At 36.8% G+C, this 23,398-nt stretch overlaps 1 protein-coding gene across 2 annotated transcripts in view; it reads left to right on the forward strand.

The window, feature by feature from the left end:
• Nucleotides 1-23,398, forward strand: part of ICA1L (islet cell autoantigen 1 like) — a 69,414-nt gene that overhangs the window by 9,841 nt on the left and 36,175 nt on the right. The window contains exons 1-3 of one of the 2 annotated variants that reach the window (XM_060302040.1): nucleotides 10,487-10,537; nucleotides 17,540-17,708; nucleotides 20,087-20,159. In XM_060302040.1, coding sequence (XP_060158023.1) covers nucleotides 10,530-10,537; nucleotides 17,540-17,708; nucleotides 20,087-20,159 — 250 coding nt within the window. In that variant the 5' untranslated portion in view covers nucleotides 10,487-10,529. Of the gene's footprint in view, nucleotides 1-10,486; nucleotides 10,538-17,539; nucleotides 17,709-20,086; nucleotides 20,160-23,398 lie in introns of those variants that run through there. The other variant, XM_030854414.2, reaches the window with a different exon arrangement.

Consider the following 23,398-nt stretch of genomic DNA (forward strand, 5'->3'; position numbering starts at 1 on the left):
GACTTCCAATACTATGTTGGATAAAAGTGACAAGAGTGGGCATCCTTGTCTTGTTCCTGATCTTAGAGAAAATGCTTTCAGCTTTATAGGCACATGAAAAGATGTTCAACATCACTAATTATAGGGGAAATGCAAATCAAAGCCACAATGAGATATCACCTCTAAATAACAAGTGTTGGTGAGGATGTGGATAAAAGGGAACCCTTGTACACTGTTGGTGGGAATGTAAATTGGTACAGCCACTATGGAAAACAGTATTAGGGACTTAGGTAATTCCTCAAAAAATTAAAAATAGAATTACCATATGATCTAGCAGTTCCACTCCTGGGTATTTATCTGAAGAAAATGAAAACACTAATTCAAAAAGATACATGGACCCCTATGTTCATTGCAGCATCATTTACAATAGCCATGATCAGGAAGCAGCCTTAGTGCCCTTCAATAGATGAATGGATAAACAAGATGGTATACACACACACACACACACACTGGAATATTACTCAGCCATAAAAAAGAATGAAATCTTGCCATTTGCAAACATAACAAAACAGAAATAGAGTCATAGATACAGAGAAGTAGGTGATTGCAAGAGGGGAGGGGTTTGGGTGGAGGAGAGATGAAGGAGGTGAGGGAGATTAAGAGGTACAAATTTCCAGTTGCAAAATAAATGTCACAGGTATGAAATGTACAGTGTGGGGAATATAGTCAATAATTATGTAATGTCTTTGTATGGTGACAGATGATAACTAGATTTATCATGGTAATCATTTTGAAATGTATAGAAATAGCAAATCACAATGTGTGTAACATAGTGTTGTAGGTCAATTATACTTCAAAAGGAAACAAACTCATAGAAAAAGAGATCAGGTTTGTGGTTACCAGAGGTGGAGGGTGGGGAGAGAGAAGATGGATGAAGGCAGTCAAAAGGTACAAACTTCCAGTTATAAGATTAAAAGTACTAGTAATGTAGTGTACAACATGATAAATAAAATGAACACTGCTGTATGCTGTCTGAAAGTTGTTAAAGAGTAAACCCTAAAGAGTTCTCATCACCAGGAAAAAAGTCTTTTTCTGTTTCTTTAATTTGTCTCTATATGAGATGATGGATGATCGCTAAACTTGTGGTAGTTATTTCACGATATATGTAAGTAAAATCATGCTGTACACCTTAAACTTATTCAGTGCTGTGTGTCACATATATATTTATATATATATAAAACTGGAAGAAAAAAAACCAACTTAGTTGGTTTAGTGCCCTATAACCATTCCTCCTTTTTTGAATATCATGTCCCTTCATTTTTATTGGAATTAATACTGGCTTTTTTTTTAACCTAATTTTCTGAATAACCATTGATTTTTTTTTCCCAATTGCTCTAACATTTCTGCTATATGGCTATGAGTAATATGCTCAAACATATCAGTTATGTTTCCTAGTGATCTGCTTTCTAGAGTCACTTAATCTTCCTGCTTGAATTTGAGCTGCTTGTTCTGTGTAGCTGTCATCTTAGGCCTTCCCTTCATTGCTTTTCCAGATTTGATTTAGTTCTTCTCATCATGCATTGCTGCTTTTGAGAAATCTGCTCTTATTCTGACTCCCAATGCTTTGTATGTGATCTAATTTTTATCTCTTAGAACTTTCAGGATCTTTTTATCCCTGCTTTTCTGAAAGTTTACAGTGATGCATTTGGGAGCAAATCTCTTTTTGTATGGAGATTTGTGTCCTTCAGTTACAGGAAATTTTCTTCAATTATTTCTTCCCTTAGTCAATCTTTACAATACTCTTTAGACAAATATTAGACTTCCAGGACTGTCTTTAATTTCCTTAACTTTTTTTTTTAATGTATTTATTTATTTTTGGCTGCATTGGGTCTTCGTTGCTGCGCAGGGGCTTTCTCTAGTTGTAGCGAGCAGGGGCTACTCTTCGTTGTGGTGAGCAGGCTTCTCATTTCGGTGGCTTCTGTTGTTGCGGAGCACAGGCTCTAGGCGCGCGGGCTTCAGTAGTTGTGGTGCGTGGGCTTCAGTGGTTGTGGCTCGCGGGCTTTAGAACGCAGGCTCAGTAGTTGTGGCGCACAGGATTAGTTGCTCCGCAGCATGTGGGATCTTCCCCGACCAGGGATGAAACCCGTGTCCCCTGCGTTGGCAGGAGGATTCTTAACCACTGCCCCAGCAGGGAAGTCCCTAATTTTTTAAACTTTTTTATGGTTTTGCTTTCTGAGATATTTCTTATATTTTTCAACCCTTTTATTAATGTTTTAAAATTTTCAACTATTCTATTTTTTTCCCAATGATTCTTTTTTATTCCTTTCTAAGTGATAGTCTGTTCATGGAAGCAGTAGCTTTACTTATCTCTCTGATAAGATAATATTTTATAAGACAATATTTGAGGGATATTAGTTAGAGAGTTATTTTTTGTTTTGTCCCCCCCCCCGCCCCCCCCCCCCCCGCAAGCCCCATATTGTCTTTGTTTCTTTTCATATATTTTCTTTTTTGTTGTTGTTGGTTTAGGTCAGAGGTCTTTCTTGATGGAGAGTTTCCTCAGATATCTGGCTACCTTTGGCTCTCTATATTTAAGATTATAACAAAGCTAATTGGAAGCTTAGTATGTGGGAGTGAGCTTATCAGCTGGTGAGTTTCGCCCTAGGGTGAAAAGGCAAAGATCTGTCCTTTTAGAATGTCCAAATTAAGTACTCCTTTTCTCTTGAGCTTTTAATTTTTTTCAGAGAAAAGAATGTTCCAGTCTTCTCTGAGGAGTGGAGAGGTGTGCGTGTAGTGTTTTGCTACTGGTGAGCAAGGAAGGGGAAGAGAGCTTGAAATTCAGTGATTTGGCATGTAAACTTCCACTTAATCATTTTGTTTTCAGGCCAAGCCCTCTGCTGTGTTAGCTTGCCAAAGACCAGAGCTTTCCATGTTTAATTTCTTCAGCTTCCATTTAATGACATAGATTAAGGGGGCGGGGAGGTGCCTCAGGGTCCAGCCTGCTGTATACAGGCTTCAAAGAATCCTCCTTCCACTTCTAAATGGTGAGTCTTTCAGATAATCTGCAGGGTAATTGACTCATTCCTCATTAGCATTCCTCTGTTAGTTGCTTAGGATACTACTTTCTCTGCCTTCTAAAAATTTATTGAAATCTCTCATATGCTCTAGTCACTATGGTTATTTTCTCTATGCTTATCAGTTAATAGATAACTTTTTTGTTTTGTACCTTTACTGTTATTTCGGTGGGTTTGGGAAGGGAACACAGATAAGTGCATGTAGTCAAGGGCACCCTTGTAATATATTTTGTATTATATATATATATGTATATATGTATATATATATAAATATATGTAATATATTTTGTGTTTTATATATATATATTACAATATATTGTAATATATTTTAATACCTGAAAGGGCAAGTTCTTTCAAGTTTTTCTCAGTGTTGAGTTTTAAAATTATGTCAGTCAAATAAAAAAAGTTTAGGGTTTTAAAGTTTTACATCCTATGCATTCTTGTTTATTGAGAGGCTGTATGTAATAATGTGTTATATACAACTTTATATTTTTAAAAGCAATTTTGGGGCTTCCCTGGTGGCGCAGTGGTTGAGAGTCCACCTACTGATTCAGGGGACACGGCTTCGTGCCCGGTTCGGGAAGATCCCACATGCCGCAGAGCGGCTGGTCCCGTGAGCCATGGCCGCTGAGCCTGCGCGTCCGGAGCCTGTGCTCCGCAACGGGAGAGGCCACAACAGTGAGAGGCCCGCGAACCGCAAAGAAAAAAAAAATCACTGGTAAAAGCAATTTTGTATGTGTTATCCCATTTGAGCTTCATTTTATGAGAGGTTCTGCAGTTGGGAACATTGAGCATAGCAGAGGATTGGGAGAGGTGTTGGCCTGAAATTTGCAATAAAGTTGGGAATATAATACTCAAGTTTTATAAGCAGTTAGCTTTAATATCATTAAAAAAATTTTTTTAAATTTATTTTTGGCTGCGTTGGGTCTTTGTTGCTGTGCGGGCTTTCTCTAGTTGCAGCGAGTGGGGGCTACTCTTCGTTGAGGTGTGAGGGCTCTCATTGCGGTGGCTTCTCTTGTGGAGCACGGGCTCTAGGCGCACGGGCTTCAGTAGTTGCAGTACGCGGACTCAGTAGTTGTGGCACACGGGCTTAGTTGCACCGAGGCACATGGGATCTTCCTGGACCAGGGCTCGAACCCATGTCCCTTGCATTGGCAGGCGGATTCTTAACCACTGTGCCACCAGGGAAGTCCTAATATCGTTTTAACAGAAGAACTTAGTGTGATACTTTAAACTATCAAAAACTTTTGAAATATAGTTTTTCAGCCATTCTTTCAAAAAGATAAAATATTTTCTTCTCTAGTTCACTTCCTCTTCTCTAATATATTGTTTATATTTTGAATGGTCTTATTGATTTTCATCAACATTTTTCAAGTCTTATTTTCTTTTTTTTAAAAACATCTTTATTGGAGTATAATTGCTTTACAATGGTGTGTTAGTTTCTGCTTGATTTATTTATTTAAGTATAGTTGGTTTACAATATTGTGTTAACTTCAGGTTAGTTTCAGCATAGTGATTCAGTATTTTTGTAGCTTATATTCCATTATAGGTTATTACAAGATAATAGGTTTAATTCCTTGTGCTATACAGTAAATCCTTGTTGCTTATCTATTTTCTATATAGTAGTTTGTATCCATGAATCCCATACCCCTAATTTGTCCCTCTTCCCCTTCCCTCTCCCCTTTGGTAACCAGAAGTTTGTTTTCTATGTTTGTAAGTCTATTTCTGTTTTGTATATACTATCATTTGTATTTTTTTTAGATTCCACATATGAATGATATTGTATAGTATTTATCTTTGTCTGACTTATTTCATTAAGCATAATATTCTCTAGGTCTATCCACGTTGTTGCAAATGGCAGTATTTCATTTTTCTTTATGGCTGAGTAATATTCCATTGTTTATATATGTGTGTGTGTGTGTGTGTGTGTATCACATCTTCTTAAGTCAGTCATCTTTTGATGAGCACTTGGGTTGCATCCATGTCTTGGCTATTGTAAATAGTGCTGCTGTGAACATTGGGGTGCATGTAGCTTTTTGAATTAGTGTTTTTGTTTTTTCCCGTTATATACCCAAGAGTGGAATTGCTGGATCATATGGTAGTTCAGTTTTTAACTTTCTAAGGAACCTCCATACTGTTTTCTATAATGACTGCACTGATTTGCGTTCCCACCGAAAGTGTACGAGGGTTCCCTTTTCTCCACATCCTCTCCAAAATTTACTTGTAGTTTTTTGATGGTAACCATTCTGACTGGTGTGCGGTGACACCTCATTGTGGTTTTGATTTACATTTCTATAATAATTAGCAATGTTGAGCATCTTTTCATGTGCCTGTTACCCATCTGTATGTCTTCTTTGGAAAAATGTCTGTTCAGGTATTCTGCCATTTTTTGATTGGATTGTTTGGTTTTTTTGATATTGAGTTGTATGAGCCATTTGTATATTTTGGATGTTAACCCCTTGTTGGTCGCATCATTTGCAAATATTTTCTCTCATTCCACAGGTTGTGTTTTTGTTTTGTTGATGGTTTCCTTTGCTGTGGAAAAACTTTTAATTATCTAATAATCTATTTTTTTAATTAAAAAAATTTTTTTAACATCTCTGTTGGAGTATAAGTGCTTTACAATCGTGTGTTAGTTGCTGCTTTATAACAAAGTGAATCAGCTATACGCATACATATATCCCCATTTCTCCTCCCTCTTGCGTCTCCCTCCCACCCTCCCTATCCCACCCCTCTAGGTGGACACAACACACAGAGCTGATCTCCCTGTGCTATGTGGCTGCTTCCCATTAGCTATCAATTTTACATTTGGTAGTGTATATATGGCCATCCCACTCTCCCACTTCATCCCAGCTTACCCTTCCCCCTCTGCGTGTCCTCAAGTCCATTCTCTACGTCTGCATCTTTATCCTGTCCTGCCCCGAGTTTCTTCAGAACCTTTTTTTTTTTTTTTTAGATTACACATATATGTGTTAGCATACAGTATTTGTTTTTCTCTTTCTGACTTACTTCACTCTGTATGACAGACTCTAGGTCCATCCACTTCACTACAAATAACTCAATTTAATAATCTATTTTAAATGTTACTCATATCTTCTTTATGAAATGATATGACTAAAGTGGCATAAGTAAATTAATTATATCTCTATAGTAAATTCATAATATGTCAGTCTAAAAAGTAAATAACAATCCTGAAGCATATCATTTTTTGAAAAAAATAACATCTAATTTGTTTTTTTATGTAACCTCTTCTCTATAGACTAAAATTATGCTGATTAATAAAAGTATAGACTACTTATAAAAAATAAATTTTATTGTGACTAGAAATTCAAATACAGTTTGCAGAAATGACTTTCTGTTTTGTTAATGAACTTTTTCTGTTTTCATTCTTATAAGCAACATTCTTTCTTATGTACCTAACTAGTTCTTGGAAACCTATAGGTTTTTGGAAGCAGGTTACCTGAAAATTAGGAAACTAATATTGTATGTTTCAGTTAACTCACTATAAGACAGAAGATAACTTTAATCATACTTTCCTCACCTTCAAAATGCAAAAGAACACTGCTTCTGGAGTCAAAGTCTTGGATGTGTGCTAAGTATCAATATGTTCTTAATGTATGTGTATCCTTGAGAAAGTTCCCTTAATTTCACAATGCCTCGGTGATCTCCTTAAAAAACCGGAATAATAAAATCTGCCATTTCTAGTTGTCAGGGTTGTCATGAAGATTGAAGGAGATAAAATGTATGAAAATGTTTTAAAAATTGTCAAAAGAGTTCTACAAGTATAATGATTACTATTTTAGTCAGTAGTAATACCAAGATTATCAGGAACTTTTAAATATCTTAAGCCCCCTCTAAGACTTTACCTTTTACATAATTTTGAATTATTTTTGAAAAACAATTAAGCTCTAGTCATGTTATAAGAATATTAGGTGGACATTGTATCCTCTCTGTGGGCAACTTACTTTCTTAGTATGGGATTTTGGGGTGTATGATTGAATGGCTGAAAGTAATTACCATATTCTTTCTGTTTTAGATAAAGACAGGTCTGCATCTAATTTTCTCATTCAGTGTCTTATTGGTGTTATGATTGCAGTGTCAAGTGTAGCACCCAGAACAAAGCTGGCATTTAATATGTGTATGAAACTGACTTCCTTATTGGGACTCTTTGGAAATTTCAGCTAATTATAATTCTGCCTACTTCTATTGTCTCAGAGTATTTGTAAATTTCAACTGCCCTAGTCCGGTTTTCATCTCTCAGTAACCAAACCCACATTTGGCTAAACAACAGTTAAGCTCACCTATCTGAAAGGATTGGTATTTATAACCTGATGCAATTCTAGTCTAATATTAAAGCTGGTACTTTATAAATATATCCTTTAGGAAAGTTCGAGGGGCGATTCTCAATCTGTGACTTAAAAGTTTGTCTTTCATATCAGTAACCCCTAATGATTCCAGTAGGCTTCAGTTTGTCTCCATCTGTGCAAGGGGACATACAAATCACCCTGCAACATAATCTACTCATTGATTTGCCAGAGCCAAAAGCTATTCCTGAATTAATGGACAATTGATGAAAGATTAGTCAGGCAGTACCTTTAAAAATTACATATATGGGGCTTCCCTGGTGGCGCAGTGGTTAAGAATCCGCCTGCCAATTCAGGGGACACGGGTTCACGAGCCCTGTTCGGGGAAGATCCCACATGCTGTGGAACAACTAGGCCTGTGCGCCACAACTACTGAGCCTGTGCTCTAGAGCCTGCATGCTGCAACTACTGAGCCTGTGTGCCACAACTAATGAAGCCCGTGCGCCTAGAGCCTGCGCTCCGCAGCAAGAGAAGCCACCGCAATGAGAAGCCCACACACCACAGCAGAGTAGCCTCCACTCGCTGCAACTAGAGAAAGCCCGCGTGCAGCAACAAAGACCCAACACAGCCAAAAATAAATAAATAAAATAAATTTATTTTTAAAAATTACATATATATATGTGTGTGTGTACATACGTATGTATGTATACATACATATGAACAAAGAGTAAACATTAGCTTAAAGAGACTTATGACCCTTCAGACTATGCTTTGAGAACCATGATCTAGATCAGAGTTCTGTAAACTTTTTCTGTAAAAGACCATGATAGTAATTTTGGCTGTGTAAACCATGCAGTCTGCTGGATCTACTTAATTCCGCTGCTGTAGCAGGAAGGCAGCTAAGGACTACTTTGCCAGAGGACCATAGTGTTCGCCCATCAGCCTAGATCCCTGAAATGCAGTGGAGATGTGATCTTGGTTAGGCACATCATTTACCCACAAAACACTTTCTTCTGAGGTGAGTTGTTTGAGTTCCTTTTTTTAGGTTGAACCATATGAAATTGCTGATTTTGTAGGTCAGAAATGATCTATTGTTGGCAGTTTCATATTGGTCAATCAAAGACAAAAAGCTATTTTACTTATAAAAACTGTTTAATCAGCACACATAGTCTGTATTGCTATTGCTCTGGTGAATGATTTTATGGCAAATGAGGATAAATGACACTTTAATCTCTTTATAGCAGTCTTGTTGGGTGATGGAGTTCGTATAAGCTTTTCACTCTAACTCTATATCGAATAAATTTTCTCTGTGTAATTGTTTTATATTCTCTCAGTTATGATTAAGATTTTTAAATTTCTTTTATTGGTCTCCATTGTATGGAAGTCTCCATCCCTTTTGAACTAGATAACAGAAATAGAAAGTTGAACTAGGTAACCTCTAAGGTTCTTTTCAATTTCTTTCAACTATGGGATTTAAGTGTCTATTATATATAGAACATATTTCTCATTAAACTATTATTCTTATTATGGTTAATCCATAGCACAATACTAAGAACCTAGTACAAATTTGATTCACCTTCTTCAAACCTTCAAATTTTACCACCTTTCTGCTTTCTTTCTTGAAGTTCTCCTGTGTTCTCACTGCTTAACTATCTTCATATAGTTAGCTCCCAAATCACCATTTCCAATCTAAAAATTAAAATGAAAAAGCATAAAATAATATGCTTCTTAACTGCCAACAATTTTTGTTCTAAGTGCTCTACATGTATTTTCTCTTTTGATTCTTATAGCAATCTATTTACTTCATTATTCCTATTTTACCGATGAGAAAACTAAGGGTCAGAAAGATTAATGTAACTTGCACAATATCCCACGGCTAGTAAATAGTGGAGTTGTTGGCCTCAAACCTAGGCAGTATGACTGGAGATCCAAGCTTGAAACAACCTTTGCTACTACGGTTTTAATTGGTTGTTAGATATTTCTGTAAACTCAGATGTCCCTTATCATTTCAAATTCAAAATTTCACACATCAAATGCATAGTGTTCCCACTTAGATAGCTTCTCCTAATTGCCCTTATTTTTCAGGGGCAAAACTTGAATCATTATTAACAAGTTCTATAGATTCTTCCTTCAGATATATTCTTATGCTAATGTCCTTGGTCTAGACTCCTATTAGATTATATCTGGAATATGGAAAGATTTTCTAAACTCTCTGTTTAGTCTTTCTGCTGCTCCAAAACCTTCATTGGCTCCACGTTACCTATTAGGCTGTACAGATAAGAATCCACCTGCCAACACAGAGGACATGGGTTCGATCCCTGGTCCAGGAAGATCCCACATGCTGCGGAACAACTAAGCCCGTGCACCACAGCTACTGAGCCTGCGATCTAGAGCCCGCAAGCCACAACTACTGAGCCCACGTGCCACAACTACTGAAGCCCGCACGCCTAGAGCCCGTGATCCGCAACAAGAGAAGCCACCACAATGAGAAGCCCATGCACCACAACAAAGAGTAGCCCTGCTCGCTGCAACTAGAGAAAGCCCACGCGCAGCAATGAAAACCCAAAGCAGCCAATAAATAAATAAATAAATGTTCCTTTAAAAAAAGAAAAAAGAGAAAATTCATGGCTTGGGAGCTAGAGTAATCAGGAATACTACATTAATATTAAACAGCAACCTTGTCTAATGTATTTTCTTAATTACATCAAATGGTGATGTTGTATTTAGTCAAAAGTCTTCACAGATTATTTTTCTCAAGGGGATTTCAGTGCTTCAGTTTGCACATTACCATCAGTTTGTTTTGCTTGTTTCTCTGTGATGTCATAGTAACGAGATGTTATAAGTAAAGTGAGTATAGAACTACCTCTAAAGAGAATATTGATTTGTTTTAATATTTGTATTCCATATCCAAGAGATAGCTACAAATACAAATTTAAATATTATATAATGCAAAAATGAGTAAAGTGTTCCATGTGATGACTGTGTTCAAGTAAAAAAAATATTGTACTCTTTCTAGAAATAAAGGAGATTATGGACTTCCCTGGCGGTCCAGTGATTAAGACTCTGTGCTCCCACTACAGGGGGCAGTTTCGATCCCTGGTTGGGGAACTAAGATCCCACATGCCGTGCAACACGGCCAAAAAAAAGAAAGAAAGAAAGGAGATTTCTAGTTAAGATGGCATGGTAAGTTCTGCTCCAAATTCATAGTAATCAAAAAAAAAAAAAAACCCAGAAAGTTTATCTTGGCTAGATAATAAGATAAACATGGACTAGAAACAAAATAGACAAGAGAGGTGAGTGGACTGAAACAGACGTCTTGAGCTCTCAGTATAGAAGTAGGTCCTAGCTTCTGGGAGTTCAGGTTCTGCAGGTTGGTAGAAATTAAAAGTGTTTCACATGCAATGCTCCTTCAACACCCTGAATAGATCGGTAGTATTTCAGATACCACTATATCAGGGTCCCTAAAATATCAGTATATGACACTGTGAAAGTAGCAACCCTGAAGGTGAAGTGGAGGCAACTAGATTATAGATCTAGTGATCTATAATCACTAGATAAGGAGGAATAACCAAAGAGAGGAAAAAGGAAAAGTAAAGATTTTATACTCAAAATAAGCTTACAGAATTCAACCAACAAAATCAATATTTGGAAAATGAATTTACTCCAGATAAAAAGTCTAAGAATTCTATATATTTAGGGTGCCAAAGAGAAAAATTATGGAATGATGTCATTAAAAAGGATAAAAAATTAGGAGAATATTAAGAAGAACCAATTGGTAAACTTGGAAATTAAGAAAGAAAGAAACAGGCACTGGATTAAAAAAAAAAAAACTCAATAGGTATGATGAACTCTAGACTGAACAGAGTTGAAAAGAGAATTCATAAACTGGAAGATTGTACTGAAGAACTTATCCAAAATATAGGACAGACAAACAGATAAAAAAATGAGCCATTAAGACATACAAAGAATAACACCCAATAGAAGATTCAGATAAAAAGAAGAAATTATGGCTGAAAAGGAATATTTGAAGGGATTACAGCTTAGAATTTTCTAGAACTGAAGGAAGACATGAACCTCCATAAGGAAAATACACTCTACTTAAATACATCTTAGAGAATCTCAGGACATCACAGATAAAAACTCTTTTCTAAAAGATTCAAATAGAAAAAGGAGGGACAGTAGGAGCCCAGACTTCTCGTTGACTGCAATAGACGACCTAAGGTATCAGGGCTTCTATCCTCAGTTAAGGAACACTAAGGAATGTTATATAATGGAAACAACAAAACAGACACATACATAGCAACATACATAGAACTTAAAAACAGAGGACTGGGGACTTCCCTGGTGGCCCAGTGGTTAAGACTCTGAGCTGCCAATGCAGGGGGCCAGGGTTCGATCCCTGGTCAGGAACTAGATCCCACATGCTCCAACGAAGATCCTGCGTGCTGCAACTAAGACCCGGCACAGCCAGGTAAATAAATAAGTAAATAAATAAATACTGAGTGAAAGAAAAACAACAAAAAATCAGAAATGGAATCTACAGCACAGTGTTATTTGTGTAGATTAGCATATGTACATAACACATTTTACAAGAACACATTCAAATAAAAAGGTACACATCAAACACATTGAATGATTGTGATGAGAGATGGATATGAGGAAGGGGTTAAAAAGGAATGAATATACAAATAAATGAACAAACAAAAGAATGAGTCTTGCATGGACCAATAATGATAGCTTTAAAAAGAGGAGAACTGTTGCCAGTCTATACTTTTATATACAATTAAACTATCATTTATGAATGAAGGCAAAATAGAGTGTCATAGATACCAAAACTGAGAGTATTTCTATCCACCGGATTATTTAGGATTGACAGGATTTATTTAGGATAAGACCTAAATAAATGGAGATACATGCTATGTTCATGAAGTGGAAGACTCAATATTATTAAGATGCCGGTCCTTCACAGATTGATCTGCAGCTTCAGTGCCATCCCAATCTAAATTCCAGAACTCTACAGCTCAATACTAAAAAAAAAAGACAAACAAACCAATTTAAATGTGAGCAAAAGACTTACAAACACAACAATGGAGGATATACAAAAGGCCAGTTGGCACATGAAAAAGTGTTCATTATCAGTTGTCAGGAAAATACACATTAAAGCTGTAAGGAAATACCACTACACAACTAGAATGGATAAAACTAAAAAAGTCTGCCAACCTTAAGTGTTATTGAGGTTGTGGAACAATTATAACTCCCATACATTGCTAATGGGAATGTAAAACAGCAATTTTTTATAAAGTGTACACCAATCCTTTGATAGAGAAAAATCCATTTCTAGGTTTTATTGAAGAGAAGTGAAGACATTTGTCCACAAAAGACTTGTATAGGCATATTCATAGCAGATTTATTTACAGTAGTGAAAAATTAAAGCATACTGCTAACACTCATACAATGGACTACTGTTCAGCGATAAAAAAGAACAAACTAGGAAAGGAAAAACTAAGGTGAAAAAAAATCAAAACATTTATTATTTATGGTAGGCTAGGCATTGGCTGGAAAGGGATACAAGAGAACTTTCTGGGGAGTTGGAAATGTTCTATACCATAATACCTATTTGTCAAAAGTATACAGCTAAAAATTGTACATTTCATTGTATGTAAATATTATCAAAAATAACCATATAAAATGTTGATGATGATAATGATTATGGAGTAAGGTGGTAGGGAATAGGTGAAGGTATAAATGACACAGAAATGACAGAATATTGGGATGATTGAGCTATCATTTTATTGTTGTCTGCCTATGTTAAACTATATATAACTTTTGAAGAAATTAAGAAAGAAAAATGTCCTATGTTTACCCAGACATTTACCAGTTCCAGTCATCTTCATTCTTTCCTATAGATAAATTACTGTTGTAATTTCCCTTCAGCCTGTAGAGTTTGTTAGCATTTCTAATAGTCCCCTGGCCATGAATTTTCTCAGTTCTTTATCTGAAAATGGCTTTATTTTGATTTCAGTTTTAAAGGACAGTTTCAGTAGAGAATTATGAGTTGATAGTTTTTCTTTCTTTCATTCAACACCTTAAATATGTCCTTCCATTGTAATCCAGCTTTTGTTGTTTTTGTTGAGAGCTTCCATCTTATTTATATTTTTGTTCCCGTTTGTGTAATATACCATTTTTCTCTGCTTTCAAGATAGATTTTCTCTTTGTCTTTGAATTGAAGCAGTTGGTCTATGATGTGCCTATTTGTGATTTTCCTTGTGTTTATCAGTCTATAAGTTAATGTCATTTACAAAATTTAGGATTTTTTTTTTTGTTGTTGTTGTTGTTGTTTTGTTTTTGCGTTATGCGGGCCTCTCACTGTTGTGGCCTCTCCCATTGCGGAGCACAGGCTCCGGACGCGCAGGCTCTGGACGTGCAGGCTCAGCAGCCCAGCTGCTCCACATGTGGGATCCTCCTGGACCGGGGCACGAACCCGTGTCCCCTGCATCGGCAGGCGGACTCTCAACCACTGCGCCACCAGGGAAGCCCTAGGTTGTTTTATTCAGATATTTTTCATTCCCCTTCTATTCCTCCTCTCCTTCAGGGTCTTTTTATTTTTCTTCTCTGTTCTTCAGATTAGGTAATTTTTATTGATTCATCTTCAGCTTCACTTCTTATATCTCCCATCTTCTGTTTATTCTTAAGAGTATCCAGTCAGTTTTTAATTGCATTTATTGAACTTTGCAACTTGAAATTTTCACTTGTTTTCTTTTGATATTTTCTGTCTATTCATTTATTGTGCACATATCCTACTTTAAGTCTTTTACATGTTTATAATAGCTGGTCTAAAGTGCTTGTCTGATAATTGTAATATCTGAGAAATCTTTGGAATCTATTTTACTGACTTTTTTTCATGGAGTATGGGTCACATTTTCCTATTTCTTTGCATGTCTAGTGTTTTTTAGTTGGATACTTGACTTTTGTTTTTGTTTTTGTGGGTTTTTTTTTTTTGCGGTACGCGGGCCTCTCACTCTTGTGGCCTCTCCCGTTGTGGAGCACAGGCTCCGGACGCGCAGGATCCGGACGCGCGGGCTCAGCGGCCATGGCTCACGGGCCCAGCCGCTCCGCGGCATGTGGGATTTTCCCGGACCGGGGCACGAACCCATGTCCCCTGCGTCGGCAGGCTGACTTTCAACCACTGCGCCACCAGGGAAGCCCGATACTTGCCTTTTTAAATGATGGATTTTAGAGACTCTGAATTCTGTTTTGCTTCTCTGAAAAATAATTTTTATTCTAGAAGGCAGTTAACTTGACTGAATTCAAATTCCAGACTCTTGTCTCCACTGTAGTGGTAGCAGTTGAAACCTTTACTTCAGTTTCTACCTGCTGATTTTCTGCGAGGACCCCTAGGGTCCCCTCCTTCACTTCATGATTAGTTTAGTGAACAGCACAGGTCTTGGGAGCTCTTTGTGTACAGAGATCGTCTCCTCTTTGGCTCCCTCCCTTCCATGATATTCTTCCTAAATTTCTGGTAGTTCTCCAGCCTTGAGCTCTGTCATCTGATGATGTCAAGCCAGTAAGACTTGGCTTTCTACTCAACCTACCCCCAGTGGCAAGCAGATTTAGCAGTGCCCTCCGCCAAAAATTGCAAATGTACAAATCTCACCTTTTGCAGTTTTACCCACCCAGTCACTGTCCTCCCCTTGCCAGGGAATGTGTGCTCTCTGCAGGCAGGATAGATTTCAGAGAGGCAGGGGAGGACTAAGTTTATTGCTCTCAAATCCAATCAGATAAATTACTCTTCCTTGTGTATGAAGGAGCTAGTGAGGGAGTGGAGAGAGGCCAGGAGTATACTGTTCAAGCTACATCAGCAAGTGAGTTGAGGTGGGGAAGAGATGTTCTCTTCTGATACTCCTAAGAAGTTTGTTCTCTTAACTGATTGGGCCTAAGCCTACGTCAGCTTAGTAGAAGAGATCAGCAGTTTGTCATACAGTTGGACTGACCCTCATGCTGATAACAATCTGGAGGGGAAAACTAATTGAAAACCATCAAAAGCAAGCAAAAGCAGACAGAAATTGGAGGGGAAAGATAAACTGCAAGTTTTCCCGCAAGACTTTCTGTCAGACGGTATAATGCTTACATCAAATCCATTACCCCCCTGTACTATTTTCTATGCCAAATTATGTCCAACCCAGTTACCAGCATAGCACATGAGAGGTGCTACAGTTAAATGATAATTAATCTATACTGTCCAGGAATCCAGGAGGATATCCAAAGGAGAATATCCAGCAAATATCTGGAAGAGTGGCCACCTGTGGACTTTACATTTTGTCTTTGTTCTATATAATGCTTTTTTTTTTTTTTTTTTTTGCGGTATGCAGGCCTCTCACTGTTGTGGCCTCTCCCGTTGCGGAGCACAGGCTCTGGACACGCAGGCTCAGCGGCCATGGCCCACGGGCCCAGCCGCTCCACGGCATGTGGGATCTTCCCGGACCGGGGCACGAACCCGTGTCCCCTGCATCAGCAGGCGGACTCTCAACCACTGCGCCACCAGGGAAGCCCTATAATGCTTTTTATTTAAACCTACTTTGTCTGATATTAATGTGGCTACCCCTGCTTTCATTTTGTTTCTACTATATTTACCTGGTATATCTTCTTTTATATAAATTTATTGTATTTATCTATTTTTGGCTGCACTGGGTCTTTGTTGCTGCATGTGGGCTTTCTCTAGTTGCAGCGAGCTGGGGCTACTCTTCATTGCAGTGCGCAGACTTCTTATTGCGGTGGCTTCTCCTGTTGCAGAGCATGGGTTCTAGGTGCACGGGCTTCAGTAGTTGTGGCTTGTGGGTTCTAGAGCACAGGCTCAGTAGTTGTGGCGCACGGGCTTAGTTGCTCCATGGCATGTGGTATCTTCCTGGACCAGGGATCGAACCCGTGTCCCCTGCATTGACAGGCGTATTCTTTTTTTTTTTCTTTTTGACCAGCGTATTCTTAATCACTGAGCCACCAGGGAAGTCCCTACCTGGCATATCTTAACCCATAATTCTTTATCGTTTTGTTTTAAGCGGATCCCAAATAGCATATAATTGTATATACTGTTTTATTTTTTATGATTTGAGATTCTTTGTATTTAAGAGGAAGTTTTCATTTATTATAGTAAATAATATAATTGTTCTTATTCTGTCATCTTAGTTTACACAATTTGTTATGTTGCCTTACTCCTGTTTTTCCAGTCTTCTTTTGCTTTTGCTGGTTTTTCTCGTTCTTTTGTTTTGCTCCTAATAACTTAGAAATTAGACATCCTATTTTTATTTGATTAGTAATTTCAAACTAAAAAGAAAGTGAACTTCTATTTCTTTACCAACATTAAGAATACATTAGTTATCTATTGATTCCCCTGGAAATGAGTCACATATTTTAGTACCTCCCTTTGTTCCTACCTCCCACCATTTATTGGAATAGTCTGGGCTTTTAAAACTATTATTATTATTTCTTTTTTTTACATTTCATTAATGAACACTTTTCACATTTGCATTTCCTTAATGTAGCCATGTTAACCATGTTAAGAACAATTACTTAGACATTAATTTCTAAGTTTACAAAAGGTTACAATTTTCATCTCTATTTCTTTTATAACATATCTCCCTTATACTTAAGATCTTTATTTTTGTTAATTTATTGGATACTAAAGTATTTCTTTAAGTGATTTTTAAAGAAGAGTATATATCTGAATCTTTGCATATCTGAGGGTATATATTAAATGTGTATTCTTCTGACATAGCAGTTAATCCGTAGGAAGTTTTCCTAAGGAAATGATAGCAGGATGCAAAGATGTGTGTACAGGTTCATTTTTCAGTATTATTACAAAAGCAAAAATCAGAAACTAATAAGTGTCTACAAATAGAGATTGGTCGAACAAAATAAAATTATTTCCAGCCATTACTGCAAAATCATAACAGTTTTATCACTTTGTCACCTAATTAATGTATCATTAATCTTTTTGCCTGTTACTTGTGCAAGTTATAATTAAAACATAAATTTAGACCATACAAAGTAAACATTAGCATGTTTAGCTGTCAACATTAATATTCAATTTAGTATCTTTTTCAGTTTTTCAGTTAGATTGAATATTGGCTAAATAGATATTTATTATTGAAAATATTTTTTAAGAAATTTAATTTTAGTTATTTCTTGTAGTCACTCCATGGATTTTTTTGGGCAACCCAGACCAGAAGATAACCAGTCAGTAGTCAGCAGAATGCAAAAGAAATACTGGAAAACCAAACAGGTCTTCATCAAAGCAACCGGGAAAAAGGAGGATGAGCACGTAGTGGCATCTGATGCTGAACTGGATGCTAAACTTGAGGTAAATTTTAGGATTCTGTGTACTGCATATAACTTGTTATTATCTAGGATGACTAAGAGGACTATGACAAGCTTTCATACTGAAGAACTTATCGGGATAAATGCAAAACTTGATAATAGAATAATTGTATCCATTTATCAATCAGATCTTCTGGATAGATCATAATTCTCACAGATTGAGGATTGGCAGAACTGGTGTTCATAAATTAGATAAATCATGAACTAAGTAATTTCTCTGGCACAAGTATTGTAATTTTTATGCCATGTTAATGAATTAATTATATTTCTAATTGGGACCATATACTCATTATGTATCATGTCATAATATTTTGTACTATTTTATCTGAAGTCTATAACTCACTGCAATACATTAACTGAAATCAAATAGTGAGTGAGGATTTTACAAGTTGGAGTTTTTGTTTCTATTATTAAGGGGTGGAGTTAATTGAAGTATGTCATATGCATTTTTGGTTCTGTTTTTCATTTTAAATAAAAGGACTAATTACCAGGAAACAACTTTAAACTTTAAATGCTTTTAAGTAATTAAGCTAATTAGAAGGAAGTTCTCATGTACGTTAATGAAAAAAATCTAGATTTTTAAATGCAGATTTGCTAATTCCATGTACATATACTAATGTAACTTTTACAAACATTTCCAGGCAGGAGTTCTGTTACGCTTGGAATGTAGTTATCTGTTGGGATTCTTAAATATTCTTAAATATTTTTAAATAGAGGTCTAATTAAATAGGTCTTAATCTACTAAGTAATTTTATTCTGCAGAAAATAAACTTTCGTAATTGCCCTAACAAATATGGAAATAGAAATTACTTCTATTTAACAAACTTTTTGTGTTGAAAAGTACAATTTGTGTTGAAAAGTATTCTTCTTAGGATTCAGTGACAAATATGGAAAAAAAATGAAGGGACTTTAAGTAATATGTTTTAGCACCAGGGGAACTCTTCACTGTTGCTACATATATTCCCACAGATGTATATTTTTTTGTATTGTTTCACATCATTAGGTAATGTGTGGGTGACATTTTATATTCAGTGTAATTCTTGTCCATTAGACAAATATTTGGAATCAATCAAGAACTTTCTCCCACAATTGTACTAATTTTTTTAAGAATGAGAAATAGTTTCATTTTAAGTATACCTACAAGTATGCATACTTAAATTATCATGTTGTACACTTTAAATATATTACAGTTTTGTTTGTCAAATTATATCTCACTAAAACTGAAAAAGATATTTTTATTATAACAGTGAAAAGCAATAGTATGTAAATCTTCCAAGGACCCATGGGAAAAAAAATCATAATCACTTCATCATAACAGAACTATCATTTTTGTATTCTTTTCTAATCCCCTTCCATATGGATTTAAAATGGCTTTTTAGATTGCCAAATCCATATACCAAGTGTAATTCAAACATACTTAAACTTACGTGGAAAATTGATGGTTGCTCCTCCACTTAGATTTTAGTGTCTGTTATCAGTCTTCCTTCGATCTGATCAAACATCAAAATAACAACAAAACTACATCAGAGATAGATCATTCAGGCTTAATGGTGATATTGGAAGTTCATTTGATAATCTCAAAGGATTAGGGCCTAATATTGTACCACAGTGCCAAGGTCTTTTTGAACTAAAGTCTCATAGCAACTCTTCAGCGAAGGACTTTGTGAGTTTTCTTTAGGCTGCACCCTAAAACCCATGCTGGCTTGTTTCTCTGGGAAAACCTAAATGTATAGATATGTGTGAAGAGTTACCTCACGTGTATGTGTCCTGATCTCAAATTTTCACTTGCTTTGAAATGGGAGCCTACTGGATATTTTATTTTTTTGTTAGCTATTAGCAGCAGTGATAATGAAGGGATTAATATTCATGGAAAATTCTAAACAAAAATAATCCAAAAGTAATTTATTTTTGATGTTGTAACACATTATTTAATTTTTATGGTAAACTCACTGACCTGTTTTGCTTAGACCAGTATTGGAGAAAAGTCAGACTCCGAGTTAGTTAGTGTTTTCTAAGGCTATCTATACTCTTTTCATCAGTGGTAAGCAATGTTTGATGTAGTTTATATTAGATTTACATTTTTGCTATTTAGACAGTTTGGAGCTGAGGGGAGGACAAATTCCACAGTTATAAATTTTTATTAGTTCCCATGTATTTATCACCATTTCTTCCAACCCTCATGGGGGAAATCTAAATGTGCTTTTTCTACACCTGAAATAAAATCAAAACTGAAGTATATCACAGTCAAGGAAAATAGACATAATACTTATAAGAAAATGTTTTGCTTTTGAAGTGCTTTTTAAATATTTTATATTTGTTTATGGTTCTTTACATTGTCCTAATAAAATTTATATTTCAAAGGTTTTTCACTCCATTCAAGAGACATGCACTGAACTTCTGAAGATAGTTGAGAAATATCAGCTAAAACTCAATGGTATGAAATCATAGATATCTATCTGACAATTCCCATTTAAAATAAATATTCATTTGCATTTTTTTAAATGAAAGGTTTAATGTAAAAATAGTAGTTTATTAAATTATTTTGTGGACAGTTTCTAATGACAAAAATGAGTATTTACAGTGACCTGTTCTCAAATCCCCCAGTGTCCTCAGTTCATCAGATCCTCTGACAGACTCATTTTGCTGAGTTTAGTTTTCCTTCCCAGAGTCTTAAGTGGATTTGCTTCCATCATTTAAAAGCTCTCTTTCTCAACCCCTACTTGCTCTAGCAGTTGCCATCCCATTCCTCTGCTCCTTTCACAGGGAATTTCGACATAATTATCTGTAGGCACAGAATCCATTCCTTTCCTTCCACTTCTCATTCTTTAACCTTATTCCTTGACTCCAATTCCCTTTCTTCCCACATATTCAACATCTATAAACCTTTTAGGTTTTCACTCCCACCAGTCAGGTTTTCACTCCCACCACTGCACCAGATTGCTCTTGTCATAGTCATGAAGCAATAAATCCAGGGACCAATTCTCGGTCCGTGTCACATTATTTAACACAGTTGATTATCCGCCCCCTCCTTGAGACACTCTCTGTGCTTGGCTTCCAGTTACCACATGTCCCTGGATTTCTTTTTAATGGTCATTCCTTCTCAGTATCGTGCCACTGCTGGAATCTCCTCTCTTCTATTTTTTTTTAAATAAATTATTTTATTTTATTTATTGCTGTGTTGGGTCTTCGTTGCTGTGCCCGGGCTTTCTCTAGTTGCAGCAAGCGGGGTCTACTCTTCATTGCGGTGCGCAGACTTCTCATTGCGGTGGCTTCTCTTGTTGCGGAGCACAGGCTCTAGGTGCGTGGGCTTCAGTAGTTGTGGCACACGGGCTCAGTAGTTGTGGTGCACGGGCTTAGTTGCTCCGCGGCATGTGGGATCTTCCCAGACCAGGGCTCAAACCCGTGTCCCCTGCCTTGGCAGGTGGATTCTTAACCACTGCACCACCAGGGAAGCCCTCTCCTCTCTTGACCTCTTCTGATTGGAACTCAATCTTTGGATCTCTTCTCCTGCCTTAATTACAGTTCCCTACTGGACATGGCCACCTCTCTGATTCTGTTACTTCTCTAATCTCATCTCCTCTTGAGCCATGTTAATCTCCTTCACAGTAGGCATATCTGCATAGTCAGCTCCTGATCTTCTTTAGGTATGTGGTCAAGTGTCATCTTTTTAGTGAGTCCTTCCCTGACCCCCATATCTAAAATGAAATACCCCTCTTTCTCATAAGTCTGTCTACTTAACAATAGAACTTAACAGTATTCAACATTCTGTATATTTTATCTGTTGTTTTTCTTACCACCACTAGAATATGCCCTCCTTAAGGACAGGAATTTGTCTGTTTATTTCTGGTCTCCTAACCTAGAAACAATGTCTAGCATACAGTGCATACTTAATATATATTTGCTCAATGAATGGTTTTCTTGTGGAGCTGTGTAAATTGGTCTCAAAATTTTACAATCAAAGTTCATGTGTTGTCCCGTTAAAGCAAGAAATCCATTATAGCATGGTAATTTTTTGAGTGCCTGCCATGTGTAAAACTATGTCCTTTTCCCAAGGCAGTAGTTTGAGAAACAACTTTTTGTAACAAAATAAGAGACAAGAATAGTGTGTAATTGAATTCAGGATAGTGATACAGACATACCTCTGAATTCTCTTGGAGTGAAAAATAACTGTGTATTAGAGTGATTGGTAAAGGCAACTCCATAGATGGGAATTGAGGTAAAATGTAAAAGGTTTATAGATGTTGAATATGTGGGAAGAAAGGGAATTGGAGTCAAGGAATAAGGTTAAAGAATGAGAACAGTCTGCATGATGGAAGAGTTTGTAATTGGGACTAGTAGGGTGATACAAGAGCAAAGGAAGATTCGAGTCAGATTGCTAAGGACCTTAAATATTTTACCAAGCAGTAAAAAGCCATTGCAATCATTGGAGCAAGGGAGTCCAGAAATGTGACAGAAATGTAAAGAAACATTTGCAAGTTTGTGCATACTGCATTTTGTCCTGGGATCACCAGATCTTTTAGCATGCTGGTGGAGCATTTCAGGGTAAGGAAGGGATATACATATATATATTTCATCATGTACTTTCTCTTCAAGGTTGTGTTTGACTGTGTGATTTCTTGAAGACTGTTTTATTAATAGATCTTCTGTTGAGACTAACATTGGACAATTGCAGTAGATTCCTCCATCACTATAAAGCTTTATGAGAATAACTTGGCTGGGGAAGAACACATAGGAGTAGGGTCTCTGTAGTTTTTGGCAGCAGGTCCCAACACAGAATTAGCACAGATTCAGCTTCATCTCCTCCCCTTTCTGCATTGATAAGGATGAGGCTCAATGATGGTTCTTGTTCAATTGATATTTGTTAATGAGATAGTCCAAGTTCTCAGAGAGCTTTCTGGATCATCTACAAGTTAATATTTTTTTTCTAGTAGTTTTCATTGAGGTATATTTTATGAAGTTCTGATTCAAAGGAAATATGTAATCTGTACATCTTTGAAGTAATGAGAATATTAAATTAAGCAGATTCCTCAAATCCAATCCACTCTTAATCAGGTTAATTGTTCATAAAACAGCACTTGGTTTTATTAAAGATGATACTACAGAATGTGTAGACACCCTCTCCCAAACACCATCGTGCTCTCCTAGGGCCTCCCTTGTAGGTACTACAGGGAGGACCAGGCAGGGGGGGAGCAGCTAGCAAGTGAGAAGGCCTGAGTTCCCCTGCTGCCTCAGAGGTATTAAAAGGGACTTCCCTTTCAGTTTTTAACTTCAGTTTTTCCATCAGTAAACTAGGGTGAAATTAAGCATGACATTTGTCCTGTTTTTCACTTTTTTTTATAGAATTCTTTTTGAAATTAATTTATTAATTAATTGATTTTTGGCTGCATTGGGTGTTTGTTGCTGCACACGGGCTTTCTCTAGTTGCGGCAAGTGGGAGCTACTCTTCGTTGGCAGTGCACGGACTTCTCATTGCAGTGGCTTCTCTTGTTGTGGAGCACGGGCTCTAGGAACGCAGACTTCAGTAGTTGTGGCATGCAGGCTTCAGTAGTTGTGGCACACAGGCTCAGTAGTTGTGGCTCGCAGGCTCTAGAATGCAGGCTCAGTAGTTGTGGCGCACGGGCTTAGTTGCTCTGCGGCATGTGGGATCTTCCTGGACCAGGGCTCGAACCCATG

The sequence above is a fragment of the Globicephala melas genome, chromosome 7 (assembly GCF_963455315.2).
Source record: "Globicephala melas chromosome 7, mGloMel1.2, whole genome shotgun sequence".
Taxonomy (NCBI): Eukaryota; Metazoa; Chordata; class Mammalia; order Artiodactyla; family Delphinidae; genus Globicephala; species Globicephala melas.